The sequence below is a fragment of the Motacilla alba genome, chromosome 21, assembly GCF_015832195.1.
Source record: "Motacilla alba alba isolate MOTALB_02 chromosome 21, Motacilla_alba_V1.0_pri, whole genome shotgun sequence".
Classification (NCBI taxonomy): domain Eukaryota; kingdom Metazoa; phylum Chordata; class Aves; order Passeriformes; family Motacillidae; genus Motacilla; species Motacilla alba.
The window spans coordinates 6,532,639-6,554,388 of NC_052036.1; the positions used below are offsets into that span (position 1 = coordinate 6,532,639).

Below are 21,750 nucleotides of genomic sequence, written 5' to 3' on the forward strand. Positions count from 1 at the left end.
TTTCCACGAGGAGCCTGAGAATGACCAAAAACATCCCAAAAAACCCCTCTGGGAAGGAGCGCGGGGCTCCGCTCCCATTGGTGCCGGGGCCGGGCGCGGATCCCCCTTCCCATCAAAGAAAGGAGCCGGAGCCTATCAGAGCCCGCCCGTCCTTCCCACCGCCCCAACTTCCCCGCCGGAGCAACTTCCAGCCCCTTCCAGCCCCCTCCTCCTCCTCCTCCTCCTCCTCCTCCTCCTCCTCCTCCTCCTCCTCCTCCAGCGCTGCCACAACCGCGCCGCGAGGAGGAAGAACCGCAGCGCACGGAGCGAATCCGGGGGGCCGCGGCTCCCCCCGCTCTGCCCCCCAAACCAGCCCCGAGCCAGCCCTAAGCCAGCCCTAAACCATCCCCGAGCCAGCCCTAAGCCAGCCCCGAGCCAGCCCCAAGCCCAGCCCAGCTCCCAGGCAACTTTGGCCGTGTCTGCCCTTCCCGGGTGACATTCCAGCGGAGCGGCCGCTCGGGACACAGCCCCCAAACTTTCCCGGCAATTTCTGGTGGGTGATCCCCCCTCCGCCCCCACCCCCTTCATCCCGAGCGTTGCAGCGTTTTGATTTTTCCGCTCATTTTTTAAATAGTTCTCGGGTTTTTATATATTTTTGGGGTTTTTTTTTTTCCCATCGCTTGGAGCCCCGATTTCTCCCTTGTTTTGCAGCCGCTGGAAGGGCTGGGAAGGTCGGAGGAGGCGGCCCCGCAGCCCCCCGGTTGTGCCCCGTGTCCCCCCCAGCCCCGGTCCGCACCGGAGCCCCTCGGCCGCCGCCGCCCCCCGACCATGGCAGCGCTGCCCGGGACGGTGCCGCGGATGATGCGCCCGGCGCCGGGGCAGAACTACCCCCGCACCGGCTTCCCGCTGGAAGGTAGGTCTGGAAAACCTGGAAAAGATCTCTGGAATCACCCGGGGATGGAGGGGGGGATAGGTCTGGAAAAACGCCGCTCCATCCCTCTGGAATAACCTGGGGGGGGTCTTAGGTCTGGAAAAACGCCGCTCCATCCCTCTGGAATAACCTGGGGGGGTCTTAGGTCTGGAAAAACGCCGCTCCATCCCTCTGGAATAACCGGGGGGGGGCTCTTAGGGTCTGGAAAAGCGCCGCTCCATCCCTCTGGAATAACCGGGGGGGGGGGCTCTTAGGGTCTGGAAAAGCGCCGCTCCATCCCTAAAAGCGCCGCTCCATCCCTCTGGAATCACCCGCGGGGGCCCTCGGGGCCGGGGGTGCGGCCGAGCTCCGCTCCTGGGGGGTTCCCGAAATTCTCCCAACTTCTCACCCCTCACCCAGCCCCTTCCCGCCGCGCTCCCCGCGAATTCCCGGCAGCTGCTTTGCTGCATTCCCGTGTTCCGAGTATTCCCGGGCATCCCGCAGGATTTTTGAGGCAGCTTCTCCCGCTTTGGGGTTTTTTTGGGGGCTGAGGTTTTTTGTTTTCTGGTGGGTTGATTTTTTTAACGTCCCGACAATTTTCAGCTCCGCCTCAAAGCCGGGGGAAAACAACCAAACTGACGGGATTTAACTTTTCGGAGGGGAAAACAGGAATAAAAACCTTGATCCGGGGAGCAGCGGGAAGCCGGGATGATGTCCTTGGCCGGGGCTGGCGAAGCAGGGACTCGGGAGCTGTCACCTCGCCGAGTGCCACCCATCCTCCCTGCGCCGTGCCTTTGTCACGCGGGGGGCGATTATTTCCAGGCACACACGTTCCCAAAAAAAAAAAAAAAAAAAAAAAAAAAAAGGAAAAAAGGAGGAAAAAAAAAAAAAAAAAAGGCAAATTTCTATCCGGGACCCCTCTGGCCGCATTTATTAAAAGCGGGGAAAATTTCATCCCGCCCGTGCTCAAGTGGCGAATCGCAAACCCGCGGAAAACCACGCAGGCTGCAAAACACACAGGGCGCGGGGATTTGCTGAAGTGCTTTTCTGTAGCAAATGAAGTAAAACAGACGGCAAGGGAAAGGATCAAAGGATTACAACAATATTTGCACAACATGACTGGGAATAATGAAAGGAGAGAGCGGCCGGCGCTTTTAGCGGCTCTTGAATGTAAAATTGGCCACTCGAGTGTTATCTGTCGATAATGATACATCCAGGGAGCGCCGGCCAAAGTGACTCGGAATTAGCGGTGCATGATTCTCGCTAAATCGCCAGGCAATTTCTGGAATCGACTTTTCTTTGTAGCGAGAGAGGGGAGGGAAAACAATGATATATAAAAAAAAAAAAAAAAAAAAAAAGAAATAAAAATCCTCCCCCCTCGCCTCGCCTGGCGCTCGCCCCCTCCAGCCTGGCGCAAATTACCCAGCTGAGTTCTGCCCCTCCCGTCCTGCCTCCCCTCCTCTCCGCTTTAATTTCCAGCCTGTGAAATCGTATTAATCTGCGAGATCTGCGGCGCGAGGTGTTCGATAAATTGGGGAGGGGGCGAAGGAGCCGCCGCTGCCTCCCTGCCCGGAGAGGCGGCGGCGAAGCGGCCGCGGGGTAAAATCCCCCCCAAAGCCACGAAAAAAAAAGATCCCCAAAACCACCCAAAAAAAAGCTCCCCGAGGGCGTTTCAGAGGCGATTTCGAAAAGTTTGTTTGAAAGCGGAGCGCCGCGAATCGAGGCGAGATTTTTTGGGGGAGAAAGGGGAAGTTTTGGGAGCGTGTTGCTGCGCGGGTTTGGATCTCCTCGCGGTTCGAACGCCGGGAATGGTTTCAAACCGAGGTGTGAAATCCCAAATCCGGACAAACGTCCAGGGCTGGACACACGGCGGGTGTCTCGGGGATGGGCGCGCGGCTCGGGGGATTCGTATTTTCCCACTTTCCAGGGGAAAATCCCACGCGTGGTGCCGGGATAAACAAACACCGGGATAAATAAACACGGGATAAACACCGGGATAACCACGGAGCGCGGGGCACGGGCGAGACTCTCCCCCTTCTTTCAAACCACCAAACCCCGGGAGAGAAGCGGGAGGCGCGGGGAAGGACACGCCGCAATTCTCCCCTCTAATTGAACTTTTCCCCGGTTTTTTTGGGGTCGGGTTTTTCCCCCCGTGTCCCTCGCAGTGTCCACCCCGCTGGGCCAGGGCAGGGTGAACCAGCTCGGAGGGGTTTTCATCAACGGGCGCCCGCTGCCCAACCACATCCGCCACAAGATCGTGGAGATGGCGCACCACGGCATCCGGCCCTGCGTGATCTCCCGGCAGCTGCGCGTCTCCCACGGCTGCGTCTCCAAAATCCTCTGCCGCTACCAGGAGACCGGCTCCATCCGGCCCGGGGCCATCGGCGGCAGCAAGCCCAGGGTGAGTGCGCTGCGGGCACCGCGCCCCGAAATTCCGCCTTGTTTTGGGGGGCAGCGCGAGTTTCGCCGGCGATTTTTTAAGGGGGAAAGGGTTTTAATAAAGCTGCGGGTTTTGGTCTCCGCTGGGGAGAAAGCGCGGCCCGAGCCGGAGGTGGTGAACGGATTGAGGTGGTTTCTTTTCTGTGGCTTCCACGTGCAACAAGTGGCGCGCGTTGGAGCGATGCCGGGGGTGGTTTGGGGAGCGGGGAACCCGGGATTCTTTGGGAACGGGAAATCCCATAAACACCCCAAAAATTGTGCCCTGCACCGCTCTCCCCGGAGCTCAGGGTAATCCCACCCTGCCGGCTCTCCCGGCCCTCAGAGACCCCGCTCTTAGGATCTGGGGGAGCAGGGCCTTCTCCCAGCTTTAATTCCCTCCTTTCCCCGCTCCCAATCCCCATTTTCACCCCATCCCGCAGCCCGGCCGGGCAGGGCTGAGCTGCGCTGCTTCTTTTGAATTAAAAGCGCTTTTCCCCTGCTCTCCCTCCCTTGCTCCCCGTCTGGCCGCCCCGCGGGGACACCCCGGCGCCCCTTGGGCACAAAAGCAGGTCGCGACTCCCGACGTGGAGAAGAAAATCGAGGAATACAAGCGGGAGAACCCCGGGATGTTCAGCTGGGAGATCCGGGACCGGCTGCTCAAGGACGGCCACTGCGACCGCAGCACGGTGCCCTCAGGTGAGAAGGCAGCTTGGCCACACTCCCCCGGCTCCGCGGGGACGGGTATCCCGCGGGAAAGGTTTTCCAGAGCATCCAAACTCCCTCCTGGCTCTGCGGGGATGGAGGGGAAAAAGCACCCCGAGCAAAGCCCGGGACTGGCGGGGATTTGTGCCCCGGCTGCTGCCAAACCGAACCCAAACCAAGCCCTGTTCCCAGCTTTTTCCAGCTCCCTGGAAAGCCGGGGGCGTGCTGGGGCAGGGGGAGATCCCCAGAGGCGCCCCTCAAATCCAGGGGGAAAGGAGAGCCCCGTGGTCCCGCTGGGGTTTGCACCGTGGGGGCTGCGCAGCAGCGTCCCCGTGGGACAGAGGTCCACGGGATCCAGAGATTCCAGGAGATCCTGAGAGCCAGGAGATCCCAAGACATTCCGAGATCCGTGAGATCTATGGATCCATGAGATTCTGAGATCCAGAGATCCCGAGAGATCTGGAGGTCCGTGAGATTCTGAGATCCATGGGATCCTGAGATCCCCTGAGATAGATGAGATCCCCTGAGATCCATTAGATCTGGGGAGCCTGAGATCCCCTGAGATCCTGAGATCCATGGGCAGCGAGGCTGCCCCCCAAAGTTCGGCCTGCAGGGGCGAGTTTGGGGTCCGGGGGCTCTGCGGGGCTCGGCTGTGAGGTCCCTGCGGGTTTTGGGGCCGCTCTGTAGGGCCAGAGCAGGCCCGGAGCTCCCTCCCGGCTTGGGAACTGGGGGGAATCTGGGAATTGTGCGGTGACAGAGCGTGTGGTGACCTGGGGATGGCCCATCCCGGGGCTTTGGGACATGCCGGTGCCGCTCTGGCCGGGATGTCAACTCGGGAACGCCCGAGTTTGGGAATTGGGATGTCCTGGGTCCCAGTGGGGGCTGGCGGGGGCTCGGCGGCGGTGGCAGGTGCGTTCCCCGGGCAGAGCGGCGCTCCCGGCCCCGGTCCCACCGCTCGCAGGCAGCTTATACTCGCCCTTCTGCCTTTGCCTGTCCGAGGTTTAGTGAGTTCGATTAGCCGCGTGCTCCGCATCAAATTCGGCAAGAAGGAGGAGGACGAGGACTGCGACAAGAAGGAGGAGGACGGCGACAAGAAGGCCAAGCACAGCATCGACGGCATCCTGGGCGACAAAGGTACCGCGCGTCCCCGCGCCGCGCCGGGGGGACAGCGGGGACGCGGCCCTGCCCGCCGGGGGTGGCTCCGGGGCCGCCGAGTTTGGCTCTTCCCAAAAAATCCCCGCGGGGAGCGGGGCTGCCAGGAGGAGGAAGAGCTGTCGGTGCTGCGCTCGGGATCAATTATCCATAAAAAGGGCCGGGAATGGCCGGAGGGGGGGAGAGGCACCTCGGAGGCCGTAAATGAATTTGTTAAACAGATTTCGCCTAAGTGGTCCCCTGGAACCGGGGCTGACAGGTGACCGATGGCGCCGATCAATATCAATTAGGGACGGGAGCCGCGAGCTCCGGGGGGACACGGGGGGGGGGTCCCCGGAGCGGCGCCGCACCCCCCAATTATCCTGGGAAAAATTACCCAGGGAAAACCATCCAGGGGAAATGATCCAGGGAAAATGATCCAGGGAAAATCCTGCCGGCGCGGGCGGGGGAAGGCTCCGAGCCAGGCCGGTGGCGCGGCTCTGTTATCACCTCCCAAACGCGGCGTTTTCTCCCGCTGCCAGGAAAATTCCAACTTTTCCCAGCTGGGAATGCGGGCTTGGGGGTGGGAACCGGAGTGCGGGCAGCGCCGCGGTTCCGAAAAACAAAACTAAACAAGGTGGAATTTTGGGGGAGCATCCGTGAGATCCGTACGGGAAAAGGGGGAGTTGGAGCAGCTCCGCTCGGGCACGAAACGAGCGCCTTTTTGGGGAGGAAAACGGCGGTTTTTGGGGGGGAAAACGGCGATTTTGGGAGTCCCCGGCAGAGCGGAGTTGGAATTTTCCAGTTTTCTCCCGAGTTGGTGCAAAGCGAGCACGGGCTGGGCTTGAGCCGGGGTTGGGATTTTGGGGGATTTGTGGCATCGCCGCTGTCGGGGCGAGCGGGATTCTCCCCCCAGTCCCGAATTTGCCCCAGTTTGGGACATGTGGGGGGAATTTTGGGGTAGAAAACGCTCCCCCGAGCCCCCATCACTGGAGTTGGAAATGAAGGTGACAAAAGGGATTTTGTTTTATTTTTTTTTAAAGGATCCGATCCTTTTTTTTTTTTTTTTTTCCCCTCTTTTCCCAACCTTGAAGATGAACTTCACTTACAAAGACCTTGGGGTCTATTGAAGCTTTATAAGGAAAAGATTCCTGACCACAAAAGCAAACAGCGGAGAAAAAAAAGGGAAAAAAAAGAAAAAAAAAAAAAAAAAGAAAAAAGAAAGAAAAAGAAAAAAAAAAAAAAAGAAAGGGGGGGAAAGGGGGAAAAACCCGAGGCTGCCTTAAAAATGGAGTAAAGGGATGGGGGAGGGAGGGCGCGTCCATTCTCATTCAAAATTGCGCGAGGAGGAGAAAAACTTTTGGACAAAGGGCCGAGGACGGGAAGAAAGGGAGATAAATTATTCAAAACTCCCTGCTGTTAGATAGTTTTGTAATATTATCGGAGCGGCTGCTGCAGAAAGGCAGAGCCGTTGGACGCTGCAAAATGTTGCTGTGATTTGGGAGAGGGGCGATGCTCATTTGCAAATCGGGGCCATTGTGTCCGCCAGAAGCTCCCCCCGCTCACTTTCGGGGTGTTTTGAATTTTATTAGAGGGGGGGGAAAGGAGATTTGGGGGGGTTTAAGTTGTGTTTTCAGCCAGGTTCGCCGCTCGGGAAAAATATCTTTATTTTTGAAAGCGCGGGTTGGGTTTTTTTTTCCCCTCCGTCCTCGCGTTTTCCCCGTCGCCACCCCCAAAAGAACAACAACAACAAAAAAAAAAAAATTAAAAATAAGAATGAAGGAGCGGGAAGCTTTTTATCCCTGATTAGCACGCAAGAAGTGCGTGTCAAGAGGCAAAACAAAACGCTCCCTTCTGCCTTCATGGGTGAGGCCGCGGACAAATCAAACACGAGCCCCCGTTCCTGGATGAAAGGGGGCTAATTTGGGCAAATTCCCGCGGCCGGAGCCTGTGGAGCGCCGCTCTCCCTCCGAGCGCGCAGAATCCCCCGGCCCCGCGCAGAAATCCCGATCGCTCCGCAATTCCCGGGTTTTGATCGCCGCGCCGAGGAGAAATCGCCCCGAAAAACCGCGTGAATTCGGGGCTTTTTTGGGGGTCCTGCGCATCTCCAAAAGGAGCGTCCGAAATTCCCAATTTCCCGCTGCCCCGGCGGGTTTTAACGCCTGGGAAAGTTTTAATGGCCCCAATTAAGATAATTGATGAGGCCGCTTGTAAAGCACTGGCGGGCGGCGGCTGCGCGCTGGGAAACGCCGCGGTTTCTACGGGGAGAAACCCGCATTTCGGCTCGAAAAACCGCGATTTCTGCACAAAACCCCGCATTTCTGCACCAACCCCCGCAATTTCTGCACAAAACTCCGCATTTCGGCTCGAAAAACCCGCAATTTCTGCACAAAAACCCGCATTTCTGCACCAACCCCCGCAATTTCTGCACCAACCCCCGCAATTTCTGCACCAAACCCCGCAATTTCTGCACAAAACCCCGCATTTCGGCTCGAAAAACCCGCAATTTCTGCTCGAAAAAAATCCGCAATTTCTGCACAAAACCCCGCAATTTCTGCTCGAAAAAACCCCGCAATTTCTGCCGGAAAACGCCGCGCTTTTGCATCCCGCCATTCAAATCCCCTCAGAGCTGTTTCTCCCTCCACCCAATCCTCATTTCCAGGTGGCTCCCACCAAAACCAACCCAACCTCGAGCGGCTTGAGGGAGGGAGGGAGGGAGGGGGGGGAATTTTTTCTCAATTTCTGCGCCCAACGCGACTTCTCCCTCCGAGAGCTGCGGGGGGGGGAGGAAAGGGGCGAAAAAAAAAAACTTTAGTTTTGCTTTTTAATATTATTATTTTTAATCTTTTTTTTTTTTTTTTTCTCCTCCGCTGCCAAGCGCTCCGTGGCGGGTTCTCCTCGCGGGGAGCCGGGGGAAGACAGCCCTAAATGCTCTCTCTTTTTAAGTGGGAAAGAAAGCTTCCACCCTGCGCCTGTTTCTTTCTATCGTCTGCTTGGCATTTAATAATGTTAAGACTTATTAGAGCTGGTAATGAAAACTGTGGCTGTTGAATAGGGAGCTGTGTTGGAGAAGGGTGTAATAGCTCCAAGGCATGCTAAGAAATGTATTTATCCCCAATCAGTACTCACTCTCTGAGTTCCCAGCACAAACGTTAAGTTGAAGGGTTTTAAGGCAGATTAAATTGAGCCTTTATTTCTTTGCACTTTCATCTTTAAACGGCTCACTCCAGCTAGCCCTGGGCGGATATTCATGAGGCTTCACTTGGGGTTTTTTATTTTTTTAATATATGTTTATTTATATATATATTTATGTATATACACATCTCCTTGTTAAGAGGGGGTTGTTGTTACTATTTATTATGATTATTTATTATTATTATTAGGGGTTGTTATTATTTGTTAGGCAGGGGATGCGCTGCTCCCTCCCTCGCTGGGGGGGCAGAGGGGAGAATTTGGGCACCCCCAAATTTCGGGGGGCACCGCTCGGGAGGGGGGAAGGGAATTAACCGGGGCCAGACCCGGGGGTCTCCGGTGTGTCCCCCCCACCCCGGGCGTGTCCCCCGGGCAGCAGCGGGGACCGGCGGCGCTGCCCCCCCGGAGCCCCGCGGGGTGCGGGGGATGCTCGTAGGGATCATCCGGGTTTTGGTTTTGGGGTGAAAACGCGGGTTTTTAGGGAGTCTTCCCCTCCGCACTGTGCCCCCCAAGTTGGTGCCCTCGGCCGATCTTGGGGGAACAGCGCGGTCGGGGTTCCGATTTGGGGGGAAAGGGGCAGAGCTTCTGGATCGGGGCTCCGATTTGGGGGGAAAGGGGCAGAGCTTCAGGACCGGGGCTCCGATCTTGGGGTGACAGCGGGATCGGGGCAGGATCGGGGCTCCGATCTTGGGGTGACAGCGGGATCGGGGCAGGAACGGGGCTCCGATTTTGGGGTGACAGCGGGATCGGGGCTCCGGTTTTGGGGTGACAGCGGGATCGAGGTTCTGATTTTGGGGGAACAGCGGGATCGGGGTTCCCCGGGGCCAGTGCAGGAGGGGGGACAGGGACAGTTCCAGCCGGGAGCTGCCGGCGCCGCTCCCGCCGGGTTTTTGGGGGCCCGCAGCCAGCGGAGGGGTTTGGAGGGTCCCGCCCGGTTTGGGGGAGCTCGGGAGGAGCGGAAAGAGGAGGGGGGACCCCCAGAGCTGCGCCGGGGCTTTGTTCCCCGAGCCGGGAGAGCGGAGCGGGGCTGCGGGGCCGATTTATCGGCAAACAATCGGCGCGGCTCGCAAAACCAACACGCGGCTCCTCGGTAAATGTGTGTTTAGAAGCGCGGGGGGGCCGCGAGCAGACACTTCATCAAATCAAGGGATTACCAAAGGTTGGCAATCTAATCAAACAGAGCCCAGGCGGGATTTGTGAGTGTTGCGAGCGGGATCAGCTCTAATAATGGGGGGCAGGAGAAGAGATAGGGAGGTGTCAAGCAATTCATTGGCTTTAGGCTGAGTTATTCTGTGCATATTTCAGGCCGAGAGGAGAGGGAAGAGAGGGGAAGAGGAAGGGAAAAAAATGCAGGGAGAAGGGAGAGGGAGAGGGAGGAGGGGGGGCTGGATGCGGGCGCACACGGAGCTTACATGTCACAAAAAAAGCTGAGACAAATGAGGTACAACAATAAACACAGATAACAATTACAAAGGCAAACAGTGGCTTTTGGGAACGGGAACCTGGGCTACATAAACAAAGTCGGCAAATGTTCGCAAGATAAACTCCTGCCTAAATCGAGTGTGACGGGGAGGAGAGAAGAGAGGAGGAGAGATAAGGCTGGAGAGGGGAATAAACGGGAATAATCGAACACGAGGCGTTTGAAAAAACAAACTTGAGACAAGGATGCGGCGAGCGGGGCTCGCTTGTACGGCAGGGAGCGAAGGCACATCGGGGAGATGTCTGAGATCCGGGGCTCGGCTGGGGTTGGGGTTTTTTCCCTCTTTCCACCCTTTTTGGGGGGGAAGAAAAGGATCCATCCTGGAGCGGGGTGGGGCTGAGGAAGGAAATCTCGGGGTCAGAGGCAGGTGGGGAGCCCCGGCCGGGAGAGGAAACGCATCGGAGACGTTTTAATGTGGAATTTGGAGGTGATTCCACTTCCCAGGGCGGGCAGGAGACGTTTTAATGCGGAATTTGGAGGTGATTTCATTGCCCAGGGCGGGTAGGAAGCAGATTTGGGGCGAAGGGGGGAGATGGAGCCGCGATAGAGCAGCGCAGGAAGGAAGCGGGGAGGTCTCGTCCTAATCCCAGGTTTGGGCCCTAATTGGGCCGGGAGGGAGGGGGCAGAGCCGGAATTAAGGCAGGAGAGGATGAGAGGGGAACGCGTGATCCAGGGGTTGCTGCAAACAAACAGATCTCCCCCCAAAAACCCCGCTTTTAACCCGAAATCATCCCGGGAGCAGCCGCAGGCCGCGCTGGGTCTCGCTCTCCCGTGGAGGATTTTTCCAGGCGGGAATTGCGCGCGGGAGAGGGGAGAGACGTGTCTGCAGCGTGGTTAAAGGAATTAGATATTTACCAGTTTGAAATAAGCCTGGGTATGGAAAAAAAAAGGAAAAAAAAAAAAGCGGGGGGAGAAAGAGAGAGAGAGAGAGAGCGAAGATGAGACGGGAGAACACTTCAAACGAATTCATCATCTGGAGTGGCGAAGGGGAGATTTAGAGACAGTATTGGGAAGTTATTTAGATATTAATAACATATTTTCCTGAGGCGTCAGGAGTGCCTCCATACGCACTTTTCCCTCGCAGCTATTTGGCTGGGTGAAATATGGGAGACCCAAATGTTGGGGAGAGATAACACAATCAGGCGAGCCCTGGTCCTGCGACTGCATCACGGCGTTAAACCCGGATTAACCTCCCCTTCCTCCCCCTCCCCCGCCGCCGTTCCGCACCCCCCCCCTCCCCAAATTCCACCCCCACGAGAAGCTTTTTCCAAATTTTTCCGGGGAATTTCCGCGGCGGGGTTTTAAGGCGCGCATAACAGCGGGGAGGGACTCGCTCCGGCTTTAGGGTGAAGGATCTTTGGGAAAATTGCGTTTGCCATAAAAGAGAAAAAAAAAAAAAGAAGCGAATCAGGGCCCCTCTGCAGACCTGGCTTTGCGGATATTCTGTATTTCTGGGCATTATTCTTAAAAAGAAGTGGGAAAAAAAGCCCGTTTCAATCTGCTGCCACTTTTCTCTCCCCTTCCCCGCGCGGTTTTAGTCGCCTTTTCAATGGATTTTATTTTATTTTTTATTAAATCGGAACTTCAGCCTGGTTTGGGCTCTGGGGTTTCTGGGCGGCTCGGAGATGCCGAGAGGGTCGGGAAAGGAGGGATCCGAGCGCGGGAAGGGGAACCCGGCTGGGAGCGCTGAGGGGGCAGGGCGGGAGGCAGACCCCCAGAACCGGGGTTTTGGGGGGCTCCCCCTCCAGGGCAGGGCGGGAGGCAGACCCCCAGAACCGGGGTTTTGGGGGGCTCCCCCTCCCCTCCTGCCCCCTCATCCCAGGAAAAAGCGGGGATGGAGGAGTCGGGAAGCGCAGGTGCAGCTCCGGGAGGGAGCAGAGCTTGGGGTGGGGATGCGGCTTTGCCGCGGAGGGGCAGGCTCGGGGCATCCCCCTCCCAAAAACCCCTTCCGCTCCTCCTCCTCCTCCTCCTCCTCATTCCCGGCTCATCCCGAGGCTGGCGCTCGGCGGGGCCGCGCCACAAAAGGAGCTGGATGTCACTAATGCCACTTTATAAAGACATTTGTCACCCGCAGTTGGGGACAAGGGGGGAAGGAAGGGCCGGGGGGGGGGGCGGGCAGGGCGGGAGCCGCCGGCGGAGCGGGGCAGGGCGTGATGGGGATGAGGAGGATGATGGTGATGATGATGACGGTGGCCACGGTCCGGGGGCACCGCCTGGGACTGGCCCGTGCACCTGAACGGCCCTCGGGGTGTGGGGAGGAGCAGGGGGGCTTGGAGCCCCTCGGGGTGGGAGCTCCTCGGAGAGGGTTTGGAAGTTCTCGAAAGGGGTTTGGAAGTCTTCGGGGGGAGCTGCATCCCCTTGGAGGGGGCTTGGAGTTCCTCAGGGAGGGTTTGGACCCCCTCGAAAGGGGCTTGGAGCTCTGCAGAGGGGGTTTGGAACTCCTCGGGAAGGGTTTGGGGCTCTTTGGGGAAGGGTTTGGAACTCCTCGGGAAGGGTTTGGGGCTCTTTGGGGAAGGTTGGAACTCCTCGTGGGGAGCTGCATTCCCTTGGAACTTCTCGGAGGGGGGCTGGAGCTCCTCGGGGTAGTTTGGAGCTCCCCAGGGAGAGTTTGGAGCTCCTCGGGGTAGTTTGGAGCTGTCCAGGGAGGGTTTGGAGCTGCCCAGGGAGGGTTTGGAGCTGCCCAGGGAGGGTCTGGAGCTGCCCAGGGAGGGTTTGGAGCTGCCCAGGGAGGGTCTGGAGCTGCCCAGGGAGGGTTTGGAGCTCCCCAGGGAGGGTTTGGAGCTGCCCAGGGAGGGTTTGGAGCTGCCCAGGGAGGGTTTGGAGCTGCCCGGGGAGGGTTTGGATCTCCTCATGGAGGGTCTGGAGCTGCCCGGGGAGGGTTGGGAGATCTCGGGAGGAGCCGCATCCCCTCGGGCCGCCCTGGCGAGGGCAGAGCGAGCGGGGGCTGGGAGCGGAACCCAAGGGCGAGGGGAAGCCGAGCTGGGCGAGGGGAAGCGGCGGCAGGAACGGAGCCGCTGGAGCCTTTGATCCCGGCTGCTCTCCCTTATCGGGAGCGCTCCCCCACAAAGGGAAGTTCATCACATTACCGCGGCTCGCGCCGCTCATTAGCGGCCGCGGCTCGGGCGGCACCGCGCGGTCTGAGGCCGCGGTCCGAGCTCGGCTGGCTCCGGGAGCGGGAATCGGAACGGGAGCGGGAATCGGAACGGGAGCGGGAATCGGAACGGGAGAGGGAATCGGAACGGGAATCGGAACGGGAGCGGGAATCGGAACGGGAGCGGGAATCGGAACGGGAATCGGAACGGGAGCGGGAATTGGAACGGGAGCGGCAGCGGGAACGGGAGCGGGAATCGGAACGGGAGCGGGAATCGGAACGGGAGCGGGAATCGGAACGGGAGCGGGAACGGGAGCGGGAATCGGAACGGGAGCGGGAATCGGAACGGGAGCGGGAATCGGAACGGGAGCGGCCGCGGGCCGGGGCGGCGGCTCCTCCCTCGGGAATAGCGCTGGGATAGCTCTGGGACTAGGAATGGGAATAGCATTGGGATAACATTGGGATAGCACTGGGATAGCACTGGGCATAGGATTGGGAATAGCATTGGGATAGCATTGGGATAACATTGGGATAGCACTGGGATAGCACTGGGCATAGGATTGGGAATGCCTCTGGGATAGCGCTGGGAATAGGATTGGGAATAGCTCTGGGATAACGCTGTGATAGCTCTGGGAATAGGATTGGGAATAGCTCTGGGATAGCGCTGGGAATAGGATTGGGAATAGCTCTGGGATAGCGCTGGGAATAGGATTGGGAAGAGCTCTGGGATAGCGCTGGAATAGCACTGGGAATAGTGCTGGGAATGGCATTGGGATAACATTGGGATAGCCCTGGGAATAGCATTGGGATAGCGCTGCGATAGCGCTGGGGATAGAACTGGGAATAGTGTTGGGAACAGTGTTGGGATAACACTGGGATAGCACTGGGAATAGTGTTGGGAACAGCGCTGGGAATAGCATTGGGATGGCATTGGGATATCACTGGGATAGCATTGGGATATCATTGGGATAGCATTGGGATATCATTGGGATATCATTGGGATATCATTGGGATAACATTGGGATATCACTGGGATATCATTGGGATAGCATTGGGATATCATTGGGATAGCATTGGGATAGCATTGGGATAGCATTGGGATATCACTGGGATAGCATTGGGATAGCATTGGGATAGCATTGGGATAGCATTGGGATAGCATTGGGATAGCATTGGGATATCACTGGGATATCATTGGGATAGCATTGGGATATCTCTGGGATATCACTGGGATATCATTGGGATAGCATTGGGATAGCATTGGGATATCTCTGGGATAGCATTGGGATAGCATTGGGATAGCATTGGGATATCACTGGGATAGCATTGGGATATCACTGAGATATCACTGGGATAGCATTTGGATATAATTTGGGATAGCATTGGGAATATCATTTGGAATATAATTTGGAACATCATTTGGGATGTAATTTGGGATATCATTTGGGATTTCTGTCTCCGCTTCTCTGGGCCAGGCCGGGGCTCGCTGGCTGATGGAATCCGCGGCCGCCGGAGCTTTTGGGCTCGCGGAGGTTTTGGGAGCGAGGCTTTTTCCAGGGAAAAGTTGGGAAAGAATTCCCAAGAAGAGCAGACAGGTTTTCCTCGGGAGAGGGGGGTGGGGCGGGTGTGGGACTGTCCCTGCCCGGGGATGCTCCTCTGCCTCCCCCTGCGCCCGGAGTGATCCCGGGGGGGTTCTGGGAGCCGAGGGAAAACTGGGGCTCCACGGGCACAACGGGAGTGTCCCCTCCACGGAGGGACTGTCACCTGCCCCACAGCGGCTGTCACCTGCCCCACAGAGAGGTGTCCCCCATCCCACAGAGGTGTCCCCTGCCCCATAGAGGTGTCCCCTGCCCCATAGAGGTGTCCCCTGCCCCATAGGGGGTGTCCCCTGCCCCATAGAGGTGTCCCCTGCCCGGTAGAGGTATCCCCTGTCCCACAGAGAGAGGTGTCCCCTGTCCCTGTCCTGCCCCACAGGGAGTGTCCCCTGCCCCATAGAGAGAGGTGTCCCCTGTTCCACAGGGGCTGTCACCTGCCCCACAGAGAGAGCTGTCCCCTACCCCACAGAGAGGTGTCCCCTACCCCACAGAGAGGTGTCTCCTGCCCCACAGACAGAGAGATGACCTCTGCCCCATATTGGGGTGTCCTCTGCCCCATATTGGGGTCTCCTCTGCCCCATACCGGGGTGTCAGCTGCCCTACAGCAGGCTGTCCCACAGAGAGAAGAGTGTCCCTGCCCCTATGGACTGTCCCCTGCCCCATAAGGCTGTGTCCCCTGCCCCGCTGAGGGATGTCCCGCTGCCCCACAAGCTGAGGTTCCCTCGCTCCACTGAGGGCTCGTCCTCTGCCCCAAAAGGATCCTCCCGTGCCCCACCGAGGGATTCTGCTTTGCCCCTCCAAGGAAGCTCCCTGATCCCAAAGGACACGCCCTGATCCCAAAGGGCACGCCCTGATCCCAAAGATGCTCCCTGATCCCAAAGGGCGCTCCCTGATCCCAAAGGGCACTCCCTGATCCCAAAGGACACTCCCTGATCCCAAAGGGTGGTCCTTGATCCCAAAGGATGCTCCGTGATCCCAAAGATGCTCCCTGATCCCAATGGACGCTCCCTGATCCCAGAGATGCTCCCTGATCCCAAAGTTGCTCCCTCGCCCCCCCGATGTTTCTGGGGGGCTCTGCGCTATTTTTACCCCCCTTCCCTTCCCCTCCCCCTCCCCGCCGCCCCCTGCCCCGGCCCGGCCAAGGGAGGGAAAGGGAAAGGAAAAGGAAGAGGGAAAAGAAAGGGAAAAGGAAAGGAAAAGGAAAAGGAAAAGGAAAAGGGAAAGGAAGAGGAAGAGGAAGAGGAAAAGGAAAAGGAAAAGGAAAAGGAAGAGGAAAAGGAAAAGGAAAAGGAAAAGGAAAAGGAAAAGGAAAAGGAAAAGGAAAAGGAAAGGAAAAGGAAAAGGAAGAGGAAGAGGAAAAGGAAGAGGAAAAGCCCTTCTCGGTTTTCCCTGCGCTCCCCTCGGGGGTTTTCTGGTGCTAAAATTGGAAGGAGCCCCCGGCTGACCCCGGGCAGCGCTGCCCGGCCCCAGGGGAGCCCCGGCCCCGACCCTGAGAGCCGCCTTTGTCCCCAGCCCCGGATCAAAGCGACCCGGGCACATCTCCGGGAGAGGGGGCGGGGGTGGAAGCGCCGTGCCCAAACCCGAGGGGGGGAAAAAAGCGATTTTCCGATTTTCCAAACCGCCCCTGCTCCGCTGCCCTCCCCAGTTCGGCAGCGCCGGCCGACCCCGTCCTTTCTTTAATTTATTTAATATATTTTTATTCCCGCGGCCGGGACGCGCCGATTTGCATTTTTATTGGGAATTAAAGGGCGAAAGTTGATTCCAGCAGCTGCTTTTGGAGCAGCTCCTTTCGGAGAGGAGCTGGAAGCACCCGGCTGGCTCTGGGCTGTCTCGGAGCTGGGACAAAGCTCCCGAAACCACCCGGGGAACTCCCAGAGCTCCGCAGGGACCGGCAGGATTTTGGTTTTTCCAGGAGAAAAATCCAGCCTCGCGAAGCCTCGTGTGCGCTTTAACCGCGATTAATTTGGCGTTTTTAAAGGCAGGAGGGAGAGGGTGGGGGTGCAAAGGACACCTCGGTGTCGGGGGACATTCAGGGGGACACCCAGGGGACAGCGATGTTTAAATCGGGCCCCGCCCATGGGATGGGGGAACGAAACCGCCGCTGCCCTGAAGGGCCCGGGGGGGCCTCAATTAATGGCCAAAACCTCTGCACGGCCCTGAACGATCCGGGGAGCGGCGGCCGCGCTGATTTTAGGAATATTTCTATTTATTTACGCATTTTTATCTCGCCTTCCGCGCCAGGCCGGTGCTTTCCAGAGGGATTCGTGATTTTTTTTTTTTTTTTTTTCCCCATGCGGCGACTTAATTATTTTGAAATTCCGTCCCCACTCCCGCAGAAGACGCCGTTTGATGCTGAGAAGCAGCAAATTGAGCTATTTGAAGCTTTCCCCCCCTTCCCTTGCCCGGGAATGCGGATATTTGGGCTGTACCTGGCTGCTCCGCTGCTTTTTTCCCGGAGTTGTTTCCCCTTAATCTCCTTCCAGCCCGAACCCTCCCCCGCGCGGGGCTCGCTGCGCTCGCAGCGGGACCGCGGCGATTTCCACGCCCGAAAACTTCGGCAAAAGGAGGAGGAAAGTTTGCGGGCTTTGACAGACGGTTTGTTTTGCCGGGTTGTTGGCGTTGTTATTTTTGTTTTTCTTTTTTTTTTTTTTGTTAGTTTTCTCTCTTTTTTTGGGTGTTTAAATAAACAAACCCAACCAGGCGGTTTCTGCCGTCCCAAATTCACCGCGGGGTGGTTGGGAAGAGGAAGAGCCGGTGCAAAGCTCGGGTGGTGAAACCCAGAGGGTGTTTTTTTGGGTGAAATGATATAAAAAGAACTCAGAAAGAACTCCCGAATCTCCGCCATTCCCGAGGGAAAGCGCTCCCAGGTTCACGGAGCAGAGAGGCAGAAATTCCCCAACTTTTGCCCGGCTGGGCCGAGTGCTGCCAGGGAGTAAAGCGGGCATTCCTCGCTGGGATCGACCCCAAGGGACGGAACAACCCCAGGGCCGGGCTCGGGGCTCAACCGCGAGGAGCCAAACCCCCCCCCGCACCCCCAAATCCGCCGGGAACCCCAAATATTGGGGTGATTTCCCCCCCTGCCCGGCTGGGAAGGGAAAAGCGGCGCCGCGGCCTCGCTCCTCTGGGGCTGCCGGAGCCCCGCGGGTTTTCTCGGCGATTTTAAACTTTCCCCGGGTCGAATTTGATCTTCTTAAACTCTTTTGCCGCCCCCCTCCTCTGTCCCCGCCACTTCATTTTATTTTTCTTCCTCCCCGCTCTGTTTTCTCCCCTTAACCCCGCTCCTTTTTGTGCGCCCGCCTTTCACGGCGAGCGCGGCTTTACAGCTTGCTACACTTTCTAAGTGCCTCAATGGCCACTTTAGAAATACAAACAACTTTTAGAGATAAAATAACCAAACCAGAATGGGACTTTCAATGGGGGAATAGTTGTTGTCCTTTACCATGGAGTGTGCAGCCGCCTCTGCCTAATCCAGCTTTCATTTTCACCGACAAATGCCAAGAATCTATATCTGTCTCCCAACCCCTCGGGAGCTTGATTACACGACAAAAGGCTGCCATTATCCGCCGCAGAAAACAGGGAGGGGACACGGGGGGCTCGGGCCTCTGAGGATGAGGGCATCTCCAAACTATTGACTTAGTGGATGAAGTCAAGAGCAAACACGCTGAGATCTGAAGGGGGGGAAGGCGCTCCGGGAGCAGGGGGGGATGCTCGGGGAAGCGGCGGCGGAAAAAAGCGGCGGAAAGTCCCTGAAAGTAGCGCGGAAGGGACGGGAGAGGGGCTGGGGAGGGTCGGATCCATCCGGGAAAGGTTTTCCTCTCTTCCCATCCCCCTCTCTCTCTGTCACCCCCCCCCCCCCCCCATTCATATTTAATTTTTTTTTTAATTTAAATTTCTTTCCCTGATGGTGCCGTTTTAATTTTTTTAAGGATCTTCTCCCCCCGTCCCCACGAGGAATTTGGCCTTTCCTCCTGTTTGGAGAGGGGGGGAAAGGAGGAAAACCCCAAACCGCGCTCCTTGGGGCGCGGGGATGGTGCGGGAGTCCCCACCGCGCCTGCTGTGAGCCCAGGAGAGCCTCACCCCAAAGTCTGGGGGCCGGGGAAATGCCCGCCCCAGCCCCGCTGCCGGAGCACGGCCGGACCCCGATTTTGTCCCCAAACCGGGTCAAGGTCTCGGCCGCGGAGCCGAGCTCGCGGCCGGGGAATCCGGGATGGGAATCGGGGGTTTGGAGCGTGGGGAAGGGGTGAGAGCCCCAGTGGGGCCGGCAGGGAGGAGAGGCCGCCCCACAGCGCTGTTTCCAGGCCCAAAGGGAGAACAGTGTCCCTGCCCCGCGGCCGCCCCGCTCAGCCCGGCCCGGAGCGATGCCGGCACCTCCCGGGGTCACCTGCGGGGAAACCCGCACCGAAGGCATCCCGCCGCTCTTAATTAATCTTTAATCAACGCGGCGCAGCGGGGCCTTGAAGCGGCCGCTTTCGGGGCCAGAAGCCGCGGTTCGGCTCTCCCGGCCCGGCTGCCCCAAACCCGCTCCGCTTTCAGGGGTTTAGGGGAGCCGGGCCGGGCCGGAGGCTCCGAGACAAAGGGAGAGGGGGGCAGAACCTGGAGCACCCGCTCGAAAGCTGCAAGGGAGCCTAAGCCCGGCTTTCGGAGCGGAATTCATCCTGGCGGGAGCGGGTTGGGTTTGAGGCGCTCGCATCTCCGCGCTCGGAGGATTTTCCTCCTTGCCACAAACGCAGCCGGAGAGCCGGAGTTTAATTATTTTTAATTTTTTAAAATGAGACATTATTTGCGTTTCACGGTGCGGAGGGAAAGGTGCTGAACCTGCTGCTGGCAGCGGGAGCCGAGCTGGGGTGGGGCTGCGGAGCTTTGGGTTTTCCACCTTTGCTTTGGGAGAAGCCGCCGCGTTCCCGGTGCCGCGGACAGTTCGGTGCCTGGCAGGGAAAGAGCAGCTGCTGCGAGAGAGAATAAGTGTTAAAAGAAAGGGGGGAAAAAAAAATCCTTGTAATCTTGGGACGTGTTTAATCTGCGTCTCCCCGAATCCCAAAAGGCAGCGGGCCCCGTCTCTCTGATTTATTTTTACGCTCGCCTCGTTTGCATCCCAAAGAAGTAAACTGCTATTTTTAACCGCCGGTTTAAAGCTTAATTAAAAGCCCCTAAACTGATTGTTTTGAAAATTGATTTAGAGGAATGGCCCCAGGGCTGAGACGCTATCGCAGCCAAGGCGCGGAGCTCGCTGCGGGTTTAACCCCGGAGCCGCCGGTGCGGGGGACACGCGGGGCCGGGGGGTCCCCGCGCCCTCCGCGCTCAAAAGCTCTTTGTTAGCGCGGCTCCGGCCCGCCCGGCCGCGGCTCCGGCCGCTTCCTGCGGTGACGGCCTTTAATTGAATTAATTGAATTAAGGGGAGCTCGGGGACGCCGCTGACACCGGGAGCCACGAGGTGCCCCCAAGCCCGGCTCCGCTCTGGGGTGCTGAGAATTTTTTGGGTGCCCAAACCCCTTCGTGCTCCGCCAAAGTCTCTTTTCCCAGCCCCGGGAAATTCCAGGCGGCCGGAATGATCCTCCGAGGGGGCTTTACCTGCAGGGAAGGGCTGGGATGGGAGCTGGGGCTGGCATCTGCGGGAGAGGCAGGGTGGGAAGGGAAGTGGCGTTCCAGCGCCGTAATTAGATGTAAACAAGAATAGAGACGGGGCTCCGTGGTCAGACAACTCGATTGTGAGCGGATTAACACCTCGGTAAACCAATAAAGGCCCCGAGAGGCTGCGGGCTGGGCAGGAGCAGCCGCGGCTGATGGGCTCCCCCTGGCACGTCAGGAACCCCCACAAAAAGCGGCCCCGACACGCGTGGGAGCGCCCCCGGCAATCTGGGGAGTCCGGCTTCGGAGGTTCTTGGCAGAGGTTCGGGTTTCCAGGGGGTTCTGCTGGTCAGGGGTGATTCCCTGCCCTCCCTCGGGGTGCCCGGGGGCCTGGAATGCTTTCCCGGCACCCCTGGCCCTGTTAATTAGGGCAATAAATGAGTTAAAGAGGATCTCCCGCCGCCCGAGCGGGGCAGGGCTCCCCCACCTCTACACGTGCCAGCGGGATGGTTCCTCTGGCACGAGGTTCCTGCAGCCCTTTAATTTCTCCATCCCCTCTTAATAACAGCTTAAAAATAATAAAATCCTCCGGAGCCAGCTCGAGCCAAGCCCTGGCGGGCGCAGCTCCCGGGGTTCGCCTCCAGCCGGGCTTTTGTGGCCGCTCCCTTCGCTCCCCGCTCGGCTTTTCCCCCCCAGACTCGGAGCGCACGGCGGAGTTGAACCCTCGGGGAGAATGAAACCCTCCTCGGCTCGGGCTGTGAGGGCGCGGCGCTACCTGCCAGCCCGGCTTTCGGATTTCTGCGCCGGCTTTGGGGCTGAGCGGGACCCGAAGGGCTCGGAGGCACAGCGGGTTCAGTGGCCCGGCTCCCCTTTGTCCCCCCCGGGCTCGGCGGGCAGCGCCAATCTCGGCGCGCTCCGGGGCGCGGGTATTTCTTCCTCCCCGATTGCAAATAAGCGCAAGATTAGCACCAGCAGCTGTTTGGAATTGGAACAATGGAGAGACCTAGGAAGTGGCGAAATTGAAAAAGGAGAACCCCCCCCCTCCCTCCCCTGCTCGCCCGGCTCAGAGTTCACCGAGTCAGACTGCCTGACTCGCCGTGACCTCCGCGGGGCTGTTCGCGCACGGGGAGCGCGGGGGGAAAGGGGGGAACGGGGGGAAAAGGGGGCGGGGGGCGCAGCGGGCGCTTTAATGAAATTTCCTCCAGAAAAGGAGGAGGTTCCGCCAGGTTCTGGCGGCGCTGGACGCTCCCCTTCGGCCGCCGGGCTGGCTTTGGGGTTTTACGGGATGATTTTCTCCCCTCCCCTCCTCCTCGGGGTCCCTCCCGGGGCAGGCCGGAGAGGGGGGTCCCCGTTTTGGGGCGCCGCCCCCGCGCTGGCCGGGCCGCCGTGAGAGGTTTCAATGGGATCCCCTAATGGATTTGACTCGGAAATCTCGACTTGACCAGTTTTTTCCTCTTTAAAACAAACTCATTAAACTTGTCAACACTCATTAGGGCCTTGAAGCGCTGAGCGGGAGCCGCCGGGGGCTGCCCGGGGAGGCAGCGCTGGGGAGGGGGCGGCTCGGCCCCGCTCCGAGCGGCCTCCGGGGGAGGGAGACGGCGCTGCCAGGAAAATCAACGCCTTAAAAGAGAAATCAAGGGAGGACAGAGGGAGCCGGCACGGGGAGGGGGCCGTGCCTTGGAAATGG

General features: G+C 58.7%; 1 protein-coding gene across 2 annotated transcripts in view; it reads left to right on the forward strand.

Moving 5' to 3' along the window:
• Nucleotides 1–368: 368 nt before the first annotated feature.
• The window catches only part of PAX7 (paired box 7), a 121,660-nt gene continuing 100,278 nt past the window's right edge, over nt 369–21,750 (forward strand). The window contains exons 1-5 of one of the 2 annotated variants that reach the window (XM_038160095.1): nt 369–532; nt 691–892; nt 3,055–3,290; nt 3,874–4,003; nt 5,015–5,143. In XM_038160095.1, coding sequence (XP_038016023.1) covers nt 808–892; nt 3,055–3,290; nt 3,874–4,003; nt 5,015–5,143 — 580 coding nt within the window. In that variant the 5' untranslated portion in view covers nt 369–532; nt 691–807. The remainder of the gene's footprint in view (nt 533–690; nt 893–3,054; nt 3,291–3,873; nt 4,004–5,014; nt 5,144–21,750) is intronic. The other variant, XM_038160096.1, reaches the window with a different exon arrangement.